The following is a 14,558-nucleotide window of genomic DNA, read 5'->3' on the forward strand; positions in this document are numbered from 1 at the left end:
GTCCACATGACTGTCACACAGTCAGCTGCATCAGACCATGTGTGCTCTTCCCTGCCAGTGCCTGTTTCACGAATCCACTGGCCCCGGAGACTGGCGATCTTGTGACGCATCGCGATCGGGGCTCCGAGGAGTCGGCGAGGACTCCGCACCATTCACCATGTTCACGCACCGTATTCACCCTTGCTGCGCGCGCTTCAGATTTCCAGCTAGGTTGTCGCCTGAAAGTCGACCTCAAGGGCGGTTGTTTATATCGATCAACTGCTCGACGATCTCTTCTGTGATCTTGATTCGTCGGCCGTCACATCGTGAATGAATGCGAGAGAGATCAGCACAAACTGGACGGAGCGATGCAGGTGCTTTCTGCACGAGTTTCTGGATGACGCGTTTGCTGAACTTGATTCTTCCAAGGAAACAGCGACTGCAGCGATTTCAATCCGCCAGGAAGCACTCGAGAACGATCGCCCAGGAGTTTCTGGTACTCCGTGACAATTCCCCATCGCAGTGGGGTGTTGATTTCAGCACCAGGCCTTCTCTGTGTTTCGCGAGAAGCAACAGGAGTCCTCTGACGACAAAATTTTCACGCAAAATGCTCGAGTCGACTAGGATCCTGAGGCGCTGCCTCCTTTGGGGTTGGAGCCATTTCTTCTTCAACATCACAAATCGACAACTGAAGGATAGTGTTAGGTAGCTGGAAAGTTTGTTCCGTCCTGAGATTATTTGAATTTGTTTGGCTGACGTTCGAAGCGAAACGCACATTTTAATAAGTCGGACCAAGTAACTCCTGCTGCTTCTGATCAAAAGTACCAACCAACCTTCGACCTTCAATCTTGAAATCACAGTTACTCTCAACCTTCTTCGACTGACCAAGGTGAGCGTGTGGGGCTGAATGGATACTTGGATCAACTATATTGGTTGATGACCTAGTGGGGTTACTACGGCAATGAGAATGTATATTATGTTGTAGCCTTGAGATCGGTATTGTGTATGTCCGGCATATGCACTATATCACTAAAATAATGTAATAGCGGAATTCCGCCATAATAAGCAAACTATCCGAGCTGCACACATCACTAAAATAATGTTATCACGGTCCGAATTCAGAATTCCGTACATAGCATGAAGGCAAGGGCAGAGTGTAGGGTGTACAGACCAATTCGGGACATGAACACGTTTGCAAAGGAAGTGTGGTTTTCTCCGGTATAGATTGTCCCAGGACATAAACAGAGCACCCCAGAGACGATTATCAAATAAGGCCCTACTTACCTGTATGCATTTCGGTTACATTGGCAACCACATTGGTCATAACTCGTAACATTTTCTCCTTCCTGTATTTAGCCATGATGACGTTGGCTCAACATCCCAGTTCAAATGCACACATAGCTTAGAATGTATTTGAATGGATGGTGAGAGGACAAAATGAAAAAAAAATGTTTTACCATCCGGTATTGCCCACAGTCAATTCAATTGGAATTGTAGACTATGTTTGCGCCAGCTAGAACTGCCTTTCCTGTTGAATTCACCACACAACACGTAAGTGGCCTGATAAGAGAGGTGCTCTTGTGCATTGGCTCATACACAAATCGTCAAAATCTTGGTTTTGAGCTCTTGGCTTCATGTGGCATGAATATGAAGGCCAGGCATGCAGTTTCTTTTAGCTTTCCCTGGAAATAATAATAACTTTGTGGCTTTGTTATTCACATTGTTTATTTAATTTTATAGAAGAGAAAAAAGGACCATCGAACTACAAGTTACGCTATAATGTCCACTAACACCACCAGTTACTTGCTCGGCTAAAAAAACTTCGTGATGGATTTTTGAGGCACTGGTTGGCGCACAAACTGCCGAGAAATGAGTCGCGATCACTTTCTCGGCCTTCCCTGGCATGTCATGAAAGAGGTGCGGTGCAAGGAAAGCGACCTTTTACAACAGGCCGAGCGAAATCGATAGTGATGACAGTCGTGGCAATCGAAACTGAAAAACCACTTCTCTGAGGGGATAATTCGCTGCTCGGCCTCTCTACTACTCTAGCACTGAGTTTGAGAGTGATAGAGAGCGATGGAACGAAGCAGCGAGCCCACACAATGGGCGAGTAAACAAGGAGCTGCTCCGATCGCATGGCATAATGAAATAATTCTGAATTCAAGTTCTTGTTCAACCTGCCCAAAGCCGAGATTAGAATGCTGATGACCATGCATTCATTCAGAAGTCTGCAGTCCGACGCAAGCCTTGTGACTACAGTAAGTCAACTGGTCTTGCTGGCCGCTGCCGTTCAGTGCTGGCAGGAGTAGCCATCATAGAAATTGGAATCAGTTTGGCTTTGCCTGTACTCCTGGTTTCGCGGAGTTCTGGAGAGCGAAAATGAAACCAGGGAGTCATACAATATTTTTACGACTCCCTGGTGGTAACCAGTAATCGCCACGGTGGCAGATCACGCAACTTGAAAGGCAACTTACTTTTAAAACGACGGCGACATCAAGTTCAGTGTAGTGTGATCAAAGAAGCTAAGGCAAGCCTGAAACAAGCAGAAAAACGACTCGAGAGAGATGACAACTCGCGTGCAGCAGATGACGACAGCGACGCAGGGTCAAAAGTAAGTCGAGCGAAAGCGACACAAACTGAACTCTCTGCTCATTCCGCCAGCAGTTTCTCCTGTGAATACGCTGTACATAGGCTGAACTACCTTCGACCAGTGATTCGCAGTTGATAGAAACTGTTCTTGACCTGTTTTGCTACCGTATAAAATAGAATGGACACGGCTTGAGTCAAACTCAGAATTGCCAAGACTCACCTTAGCTTAATTCCCCAAAACAGCTGAATTCTCTATCACTGACAGATCGAGTAAAGTCACAAACGGTTTAAAGCTGTATAGACCCAGGCTAGTGCTAGACGTATCTGAAGTTAACGTCTTTTGCATAGCTGCGGGGATAAAACCGTTTGTGACTTTACTCGATCAGCTTTAATTAATGTCCACAAAATTTAGCCCATCATTCATTCTGCACTCTCTTACATATACACGCTGTACTCCATCGGTTGCCACCCTGACACCTCATTGGCAAGTCGCCTTGTAACATGTAACCACTGTTGCATTCTGCTGTGCCGCGAGAGTAACTACCATTGACGTACGCGAAATTTCGCTTGTTTGACTCTGGAGCCGGCGGGTCACAATACGTATACTCTGCAAAGGAAGAAAAAAGAAAACGGGAACAACAGCGCACACATTTGACCTAACATCAGATCAGATCAAGCGAGTATGCCGGTTCAGTACAAACGTCCCAGCGGGTGTTCATGATTTGCGACTGCACACAGCACACTGCACACAGCTCACAGCACACTGCACCGACACTCTACACACTGCCGATATGGAATCCTGCCATGTAGCTGGAAGTTGGCGCATGTCGTGCCAGTGTTCAAAAAGAACTCCAAATCAAATCCGGCCAACTACCGCCCAGTGTCTCGTCTCTCGATCCTCTCCAAGGTAATGGAAGGCATCAACCGCCAACTGAAAGTTGTGGTCAGCGGTCAAACTTCATCTGCTCAGCTTATCACCGCGGGAGTACCTCAGGGAAGTATCCTCGGGCCGACTATATTTCTTATCTACGTCAGCGACATCGACCAATGTCTTACCCCGGAACGCGCCTTAGCTCCTTTGCCGATGACAAGACGCTATACAGCCTGTTGCAACTAGGAACTGCTGCTCCCCACAATGCCGCCTTACAAGATGCCCTACATGGCCTTGAAGAGTGGGGTGAGCGGTGGCGGGTGACATTTGAGCCATCCAAGTCACAGCAGCTACTGTGCACATGATCCTTGGACCCAGCCACTCCAGGCATCTCATTTGGTGGTGTCGACATTGCCCAGGCATCAACACTGAAGCTGTTGGGTATATTGTTCGACTCAAAGCTCTCGTTTCGCCAGCACATCAGCAGCATGGCGGTGAGAGCAAGTCAACGTTTTGGGTTTTTGCACCGAGCCGCGAGGATACTTGACACCAATGGCCGTCTGAGTGTCTACCGAGGATTCATTCGCCCTATGCTGGAGTATGCTCCACTGGTCTGGATGTCTGCTGCCCCGACCCATCTGGCCAGGCTCGACAGCATTCAGTGGAAGGCAATGGCCATCATAGGACCAGATGTGCTCCTCCAGAGTCTGCACGATGCACTCTCTCTGGGCTGTGCTACATGTACAAGCTTCAGTGCATCGGAAGCCCACAACAGCTGACCAACATTGTCCCACCAGCTGCACCCACTGTGGTTCGTCCACGAACCTGACACACGCATGCGGTGACCCATCCTCACCAGCTCCTCAATTGCCTACCACCAGCTGCACCGGAGTACATCAGGCGGTCCTTCCCGTTTGCCCACATTAGTTTGTGGAATCAACTGCCACCCTCCCTGTTCCAGCCACCAATGTCCCTGCAACGGCTGCACCGCTTCAAGGCAGCTGCATGGAAGCACTTGCTACACACTAGTTGGCTGTGGGCTACAGACCACCTCTGAAAGTCACTGCTGCACACACCTGCGACGAAGTTGCCAGCCACTCTGGTCTAGATTCACCCTGCCGTATCACTCGAGAGCTACCCACACATCTCTCAATCTCCCCCATTTTTCCACTATTATTATCCCCTTCTTGTTTGTTTTGTCTTATTTATTTATAACCGCAATCAATAAAACTAGCTGAACCGACATTTGTGTACTTTCTTCATGCAATGTAAAAACGGTGGAGACGATGTGCAATAAAACGATGAAAATATGAAGAAATGGTGCAGGGAAAAATATGGATTCAAACAAGTTTTCGTACAACACTCATCAGGAATCGTCGTTGTACTAAAGGACACTGAAACAAAAATTGAACTATTATAGAGAATCGTCTCCACCGTTTTTACATTGCATGAATAAAGTACACAAATGTCGGTTCAGCTAGTTTTATTGATTGCGGTTATCAAATTATTGTCTCCTCGCCGTGTGTTTAAATTCTTTATTTATTTATTTCATTTTTCTTCAGTAGCTTTCTTATGTTGGCTCATTATAAACTTATGATTGGGTGGTGGTTGTGTATATTTGAATTCGCAAACCGAACGGGCTGAACATGTCGAATGACAAGGAAGCGAATGAAGTCCAAGTAACCCAGAAATGGGGACACAGATGTGAAGAAAATATGGGAACAGAAGGCTCTCAGCAAAGGAAGAAGAGAAAAGAAGGAGAGAAAAAGAATAAAGGAGAAAAGAAGAAAAATCGTGGTCACGGCGAGAAGAAAGCTTTTAGCAAAAAGAGAAAGGAAAGGATAAAGGAGAAAAGGGGGAAACACATCGTGGTCACGGCCAAAGCCGGAGTAGCGGCAAGACACAGTAGACATAACCACAACAGGAACAAGCACGCATGAAGTATGGGCCATGCCGGCCCAGAAGCGGAAGACACCGACAGGAAGAGAGAAGAGAAGAGAAGAGAGAGAAGTCGAAGCATGCACATCTACACGCACACACCCACACACACACACCCACACACACGCACACACACCCACACACACGCACACCCACACACACGCACACACACACACACACACACACACATACATGTACATACCCACACCTACACACACATGCACACATACTCGGACACATACCCCCCCCCCCCCCCCCACACACACACGCACATGCGCACGCACACACATACACACACACACACACACACACACACACACATATACACACACATGTACATTGACAGCCACACATAAAATTGCTTCGCAATGTTCTCAGTTCATAGAAGAAACGGGACTGCTGCAGCACGGAACTGACGAGGAACGGAGATGGAGCGAATACTGCTAGGCAGGTTGTTCCAGCATAGCGCACCCTGGAAGGCGAATGTCCCCTTTCCAGATTTGCTGCGGGCGGGTGGCAGGCAGAGACCCATGCCAGAGTCCAGGCGCGTGGACCGGCCACAAGCTGGCAGCAAGAGAACCTGAAGCTCAGGACTTGCTTGGCCGTAACGGCAGCGCCATGCAAGGAATGCCAGCTTCTGCTTGTGTACTTCAGCAACCCGATACAGTGAGAGGCGCTCCAGTAGGTCATGTGCGGATGTCCATGGCGGGCGTCCGAACACTACACGGGCACCACGGTTTTGCAGGACCTGTAGTCGATGACAGTGCCTGGCTGCCAGAGATGTCGAGAATGCATTTGATCCACATAGAAGATCAGGCATTAGAGAGGTTCCGGGGTACGATTTTCCGTGCCAAAATCCGTATGGGCGCTACGGATTTTTTCCAGGCATGCTCCATACGATTTTTCGGCACGGAGAATCCGTGTGGACTGGCTTTCACACGAACCATGTTTCGTATGGAGATTTTGCGTCATCGGGTGCAGAAAGATTTTTCGCGTACAAATTTGGTACGAGAAACATCGATTTTCCGCGGGACGTTTTGATTTCGGTACAAATTTTCAAAGTAAAAAGGCATAGCGCGGGAATGTGACGTGTTTGCGATCGTTACCTAGGCAATGACGGCAAACACATAAGTTCCGTACTCCGGAACATTTCACCGCTCGAAAACGACGTACAAAAAATCCGTAGCGCCTCTACGGATTTTGGCACGAAAAGTCGTACTCCGGAACCTCCCTATTATGATGGACTGGAAGTAAGTTATCCGACCCTGTGTGCTGAGGCAACGCCGCATCCTCCACAGGACTCCGATCTTTCGTGATACACGGTTTGCACAGCGGGTTACGTGGTCATCCCAAGACATGTTGCTATCAAATGTTATGCCAAGGTACCTGGCAGACTCCACAAGTGGCAGCAGGGTCCCGTTACAGTTCACCGAGAGTGGAGTATGCTTCTCAGGTAGGTTCCCAGAAATGGAGATCACCTGGCTTTTGGAAGCGTTCAGGATCAAGCCACGGTCGTTTAGCCAGTTAGCAATAGCTGAAGCTGACAGCTTCATCCCAAGACATGTTGCTATCAAATGTTATGCCAAGGTACCTGGCAGACTCCACAAGTGGCAGCAGGGTCCCGTTACAGTTCACCGAGAGTGGAGTATGCTTCTCAGGTAGGTTCCCAGAAATGGAGATCACCTGGCTTTTGGAAGCATTCAGGATCAAGCCACGGTCGTTTAGCCAGTTAGCAATAGCTGAAGCTGACGCAGACAGAATTGCAGACACTTCAGGCTTAGTCGGTTTGCTGCAAGTGAGACCAATGTCATCTGCAAACTGCAAAGACAGAGTTTGTCCAGCAACATAGGGTATTTCCCGAGTGTATACGTTGAACAAAATGGGGCCGAGCACAGATCCCTGTGGCACTCCGCAGGTGCAGCGAGTGATAGTGCTGCGTGATGGTCCGATACACACACGCTGGGTTCGTTCGGAGAGGCAAGACATGAACCACCGCAGGGCTGTGGCCGTGACGCCAACATTGAAGAGGTCGAGAATTAGTTGGTGATGTCTAACTTTATTGAATGCTTTTGACATGTCCAGTAAGCAGACACCTGTGTACTTTTGTTTGTCCCGGGCAGTAAGGATACGGTTGGTGATGAGAGCTAGTGCATCCTCTGTGGAATGGCTGCTGCGAAATGCAAACTGAGTGGAGGGAAGTGACTCTGTGATGTTCATGACTGATACAAGTTCCTTCTGCACCAGCTTCTCTAATAGCTTGGACAGGATTGGGAGAAGGGAAATGGGACGGAAGTGAGTGGGAACTGCTGGGTCACCAGCTTTATAGCGGTGATACGTGTGCAAGCTTGAAGGCAGAGGGTACTGTACCACGGGATAGTGAGGCATTGAAGAGAGCAGCAACAGACGGAGCAATGATATCAGCACAGCACTTCAGAAGTACTCCTGGGATGCTGTCACTGCCTGTGGCCTTGGCTGCATTGATGCCTCTCAGGAGACGATAAACAGAGTTGGTTCGGACATACTGGAAAGCTGATAAGGCTGTGGGGCGTGATGGACCCTGTGGCATGGTGAGCACAGGAGGTCTATCATTATCAGTCACAACTTTACTGAAGGCTGTGGCGACATCCTCCACATCACACATTGGCTCAATACGTTGGCGAGTTCGAGATGTTACAGTGTTGATGATATGCCACAGTTTGCGTGGATTGCGACTATGTTCAGCACATAGGATTTGGAAATACTCATTGCGTTTCCTACGATAGGCATTTCTGGCAGCCGCACGGGCACGCCTGAATGCTGAGTAGAGATGGGTGCTGTCCTTGTTCTGAAGCCACTGGCGATGTAGCCTTTTCTTGCGACACTGGAGTTGGTACAATTCCCTGTCAGACCACGGGGGATATGAGCTCGCCTTCCTGCTGGTTGTAATCGAACTATGTGCAGGAGGCTTGCTGCAAATGAAGACGGTCAACGTGTCACTTATCAAGCCTGATGTCTCGGACCCGACAGATGGTGTGAATGCCGATGATACAACGGAAGACCAGCCTGTAGAGCCTGAGGAAGTAATGCGTGATGGCCTGAATGCCCCGGCTAGGTTCCGCCAGTAATGCCAACTGGTGGGAACGTGTAATCGAACTATGACTTTCTCTTGTATGACTCTGTCTTGTGTAGTTGACATTACTTCTTACCTCTTGTTGCCTCTCATGTGATTCATGTGCGTGATTCATCCTGTGGATGTGGCTTTCTTGTACGCATGCATGTATGCTGTGCAGCTGTTTGCGCTTGCTGTGGTACGCACGCATGCTCCAGTTTCTTTCTGATACACGCTGCTCTTAGCTCGTTTTAGAGTAGTTCTGGTGTGTTCCGATGGCGATGGTTTTGTGAACAAAGTTCTCTCTCTTGTTGTACTGTCGTATGTATTAGCACAAACAATAACCTTCCAGTTAGTATAATTACTTGTCCAGACCTGTGTGGTGTTTTGGCCGTGGTATGCCGGAGACCGGTTGTGGGGGTAATTTTCTAACATGGTGGATTTGAGAGGGGCATGCCTGTCAAGAACACGCATGAATTTAGTGTGCCAAGCGCTCCACATCTCATCAGTGGAGGAAGTCGATTGGAACACGCTCAGGTTGGCATTGGCAAGCTCATCCCGAAATTCTGGAAAGTATATGGTGCGCATGTTGCGGGTTAAACTGGTGCCCTGGCGTTGCGAGGAGTGTTGATGCTTAGCGGACGGTAGCGCGAGGTCCAGTCTAGCATGTACGGCTGAGTGATCACTCAGAGTACAGGGTATGACATTGCAGGAGACTGTAGCAGGGCTACTGGTGAGGATCAGGTCCAGTGTTGTGCCGATTGGACATCTTGGGGTTATTCGGGTTGGGACAGAGACTAAATTTTTCAAACCGAAAGAGTGAATTGCGTCATTGAAACGGTGGAGCTGGGGTGTTGCAGCTGAGCTAACATTAATGTTGAAGTCACCAAGCAGGGTGACAGATGGTGACACCACTGCAGCCTGGTGAAGAGCCTGCTCAAATCTGTCCCAATAATGAATTGATTCAGCAGGGGGGCGGTACATACACGCACAAAGATGGCGCTGTTTGGAGTGGTGCAGACTGATCCACACAGCTTCAATACCGTCCACCTTCAAATCTGGCTGTACGGTGACAGGAAGTGTAGCCCTGTAATACAGGCACACACCTCCACCAGGACGGCCGGCTCGATCCAGCCTGGCAAAGCTGTATCCAGATATTTCTATCTCATTGTTAACTACTGTGTTGGTGAGCCAAGTCTCGGCCACACCAACAATGTTCCAGTCCATCAAATGCATAGCTTGTGCATACTTTGTAGCGCAGACTACAAATGTTGAGGAATGCAATGGTCAAATCTTGCTCCGACGGTGCAAGCACTGTTCTTGCAACAGTGGGTTGGAATGGTGTAGCGTTCGGATTGAGAGGAACTGGAGCTTGAGGAGCAGAGGTTGTCGAAATATGGTACTGATGTCAAGTTAGCACTCAAATGTTATTCCGTTGATTGTGACCTGTGCGCCACAGTTATCCGTATCTTCAGCACCTGAAACTTCGTCACTTTCAGCTGCAGTGGAGAAAGCATTGGCGAGTTTGTCAGCCTGGGAAGTTGCTGGGAATGTATCCTTCCCTGACGCCATGGTGAATCCATCTTTGTCAGTGTCAGGTGACTGATGAGGTGCCTTCCCTCTGCCACTGAAAAATCTGTTGCCCTCCTGCATTGGCATCCTGGTCTCACTGCGTTCCTGAGTCTGTGAGAGCATGTCAGTGGTTTGACATGTTTTCACTCCACCCTGAACTGCAGACTGTCCAGCAGCTCCATCTGTACATGTAGTCATCTCTGAGGCAGCAGTTGAACTATCATGAACTTCACGCTCAGGGTCTATGACCTGACCTGTATTCGAACCAGCCTTGTGGATCCGAGAGTACAGCGTGGAGTTGCCGGCAGATGCAGAGTTGTTGTTGTGCTGGCCACAGTCCTTCGCGAGGTGCGTACGGGAGCCACACTTGAAGCACGTGGGAACTTGACCCCTGTGCCAAACGCGAAGTTTTTGACCGGAGCCAGGCAGCACGATTGTAGACGGTACGGTGGACTTGGGTACAACATTTACAAATACAGTGCCAGTCGTGAACGTACAGCCATCCACAGACTTTTCTTCCCGCTTTGGGAGACCAATGGTGGTCCCAAACTTCTCCATAGCCGATGTAATGGCCGACAGCGGAGTATCATCTGCCACGCCAAAGATATGCACAGAGACTACAGCTCCATCACCAACTAACAGTACTAATTGAGCTCCGTCGACAGTGAGCCCTCTGGATAACACCTCGTCTCTGACAGATGTGGAGGAAAACGAAACTCTACAAACTCCTCGCCTTCCGCTCAGGTCAATTTGTTTTATTTCATCTGGTTTGACACCAGAGGAAAGCAACAGTCTAATAAATAAGGCATGGTCCTTGCAGGGAAGGTTGCCACTCAGCTGTATGGAACATACTCGAGACATTTCTAACAGGTATACATACACACAGGATTGAATGATTCCGGAGCGCCAAAAACTGCATCCACTTGCCAGCTCTACTCATGATTAATTTTGATGCATACATGGCACTCTGACGCCGAGACCCATGGTCGGCAGAGTCCATGTATTTCATCAGCACAGCTAATAACTGGCATTGTGGATAGCGCCTACCCAGTCCAATGGACCGTATGCGTGTTAAAACAAAATGACGCCAAGATTTATTGAAAGTGGTATAGTTGGTGGTACGAGTGTTCAAACCCATTTCAACTTCATACTGTTCGTCTTCTTTTTGACATGCTCTCTTTCCATCGTCCTTAGCTTTTGTTTGTTGAGAGCTGTTTTGGCTTTCTCCTATACCTCTGGGGGATGCCAAGTGATGGTTTTGAGAGGCTGGTGATGGCTGTGAGCGAGAGTTTGCCGATCGGCGTCGTCCTCGCTATAGCGATGAAAATACTAGTTACTGCGCACCTGGCAGATATTACAACACGTCGGAGCGTCCAGGAGCAAAGGAATCTTGGGTTTTGACTGGAATCTAGTTCCTCCAGCATCGTGTAGCCCACCGTCGGTGAATGGCGGTCCAGAAAGGTCGAACCTGGTCTTCTGCAGCATCTCGCAGTCCTGCGAGGCACACTGAATACGCCTGTCATGTATTCTACAAATAAAAATCATGAAGTAGTGGACTTTATAGTGATGAGTCTATCCTGTATGCTGCAAAAGACACATGAAATGTGACTGGTGTCCGTACACTGGACGCCAATATCATCCCAGTCTTCTCCTGCAGGATCTGTTTGACATTGACATACCGGTATGCAGTGGGTCGACATTGGCCTGGTTTGGCAGCTATCTGCCTGGGTGGATGTAGCAGGTTTGCATTGGCGCGTCGTCCAGTCCGACATTTTCTTGTAACTGTGGAGTACCGGCAGGGTTTGAGAGGTTGCTCGTGCTGTGAACACATCTCCACTGCCTGTCTCGTCCTGAAAGTGCCGTCTCGCCGCTTCCTTGCTCTACAGTCACGCCGTTATTTCGCTTTGTTTCGTGGTGCAGCTCAAAACCTGCCCAAACAACTGTGAGCTCGCAACATGGTATTGACAAATTGCACCACTCATGCTGGTTAACTAAAATCGGGATAGTCGAGTAAGCGAGTTCACTCCCTGGGCCATGGCAAGATCTGTTCAGCTCGGGCTATTCCAACCTCCAAGTGCATAGTCACCGATCGATCCATGCGATGGTGGTTGACCTACAAAGAGCCAAGGTCTACGAGTTCTACTATTGGATGCTGTCTACATGCAGTCAACAAAATCAAAGTACTTCAGTATGCCCCAGAATAGGGCATGTGCATCTATAGCATGACACCACAGGGGTTCTGGCGGCACCTGTCAAACAAGCAGTAGCAACCAGTGCCAGCTACCTATTGGAGGCTAGCCGCTACAGTCTGTCACTGGAGATAATTATTATGTTCACTGTTTAGACTGAGCACAATCAATGATGCCCAATCAATCTGCCCAATGTGTGTTCTGTTCCACCTAATTATAACGTCCCATCGCATCAACCCTACTACACGCACATGTCGTCACTCTAGCATGACTTGTGTTATTATTGTTTATTTTGATTCGCACGATAAATAGAGCACAATAAACGTTAACTTGACCGAAGGATAAAGGCGACTGCAGATAGAGGAACACATCGAGGTACAGGTACCGGCATCGATTCAGTATCAGAGAGAAACAAACAAAAATGAGAGGTACGCAGAAAAACTCTCGTAAGCCCAAGGGGAAGTGGTTGATGAGGGATGAATGCACTCTCCACGCTCATCTACACTGTTCGTGGAAATGCACACATACATACAATATTCAACATAGCGATAGCATGCACAGAACCGAACAATTTAATGTTCACACATGCAAGCACAGACCTGAACATTAGTACCAAAAGCCGATACAGACAATATCCCCACACACAGACGCACACACACACACACACACACACAATGTCCCATGTGTGTGTGTTTATCATGTATGCGCCCGTGGCGAGAAAAGCACGCAAATCTACAAATGCACTGTGAACCCACAGATTTTCTCTTATAGCAACGATAGCGGATCTGATTCTGAATGAAACACACACACACACACACACACACACACACACACACACACACACACACACACACACAATGTCCCATGTGTGTGTGTTTATCATGTATGCGCCCGTGGCGAGAAAAGCACGCAAATCTACAAATGCACTGTGAACCCACAGATTTTCTCTTATAGCAACGATAGCGGATCTGATTCTGAATGAAACACACACACACACACACACACACACACACACACACACACACACACACACACAATACAATCATTGAATGCCCATCCGCAGATGATGGCAGGTCCTGAAAGAACAGGCAGTGTTCCAGTAATGGGGAACAGAACTTCGAGTGGCGAGTGAGGTATACACACACACACACACACACACACGTGCGTGCGCGGGCACACACTAAAGTATTCAGAAATAGAATCGACATTGTAGCATTCATTGGTTGGGGAATGGAAAGGAAAATAAAACATTGCTGTAGGTTATTGTTGTAAGGACACTGGGAGCAGAACAGAAAGGTAAGCAACTTGCTTTGAAGCAAAGAAAGTTATTATTCCACGGATCTCAGAAGGAAGGAACGTTCCAGAATGCTGCACTGGCAACAGGCGGCCTGCATGTGCGGGGCCCCTGCAGTCGGTCCAGCTGCCGGCCTTGCAGTGCTGAAAAGAATGTGCAGTACAGCATGTCACATAGTATCGCAGCCTGGACAAATAGGCGCTGGGAAGTCCTAGTTATGTGCTCACCTACACCACGATGCACCGAGCTACTTTGGTAACAACTTTGTCCACTTGAGACTCCTATGGGCTGAGCCAGTTGTTGAGGACTGCACCAAGGTGGACGGCAATGACCGCTGATGGCAAGGCAATCCATGACACACAGTCACTAGGGCATCGTCAACATGACGCTGAGGCTGGATCGATAAAATCAACCTTTAGGCTGTCGCGGGGTTGACAACGAGGCCGCTGTCTCGAAGCTAGTCAGTCAGCCTGGTCACCGCCATTGACGAACCAGTCGCCACCGCCAGCAGTGGCAGTAGGTTGTGACAAGTGTGGTGCAATATTGTCAGCAAATTCAGTACTTAGGATAAGATGAGTGACAAAGGGAACGTTGTGTTTGATAACATTGAAGTGAACAGGGATGATCACAAACCCTGCGCGTACTCCACCGTGAGTTACAAGAAAATTCCGGACTGGACGACGAACAAACGCCAACCTGCTACATCCAACCAGGCAGATACTATTACGATAGCTGCCAAATCAGGTCAATGCCGACCTACTGCATAATGTCAATGTCAAACAGATCCTGCAGGAGAAGACTGGGGTGTTGGCGTCCAGTCACTGAGTGTACAGACACCAGTCACATTTCCTGTGTCTTTTGCAGCATACAGGCTGAGACTCATCACTGTATGAGTTTTATTTGTACAATACATGGTGTGCCTCGCAGGACTGCGAGGTGCTGCAGAAGACCAGGTTCGACCTTTCTGGACCGCCATTCACCGACGGTGGGCTACACGATGCTGGAGGAACTAGATTCCAGCAAAAAACCCAAGATTTC

General features: G+C 48.6%; 1 protein-coding gene across 1 annotated transcript in view; it reads right to left on the reverse strand.

The window, feature by feature from the left end:
• Window positions 1-14,558, reverse strand: part of LOC135827481 (mucin-2-like) — a 130,765-nt gene that overhangs the window by 83,276 nt on the left and 32,931 nt on the right. The window contains exon 6 of the mRNA XM_065339974.1: window positions 3,008-3,175. Within this exon, the coding sequence (XP_065196046.1) occupies window positions 3,008-3,175 (168 nt within the window). The remainder of the gene's footprint in view (window positions 1-3,007; window positions 3,176-14,558) is intronic.

This window comes from Sycon ciliatum, chromosome 11 (assembly GCF_964019385.1).
Source record: "Sycon ciliatum chromosome 11, ocSycCili1.1, whole genome shotgun sequence".
Lineage (NCBI taxonomy): Eukaryota > Metazoa > Porifera > Calcarea > Leucosolenida > Sycettidae > Sycon > Sycon ciliatum.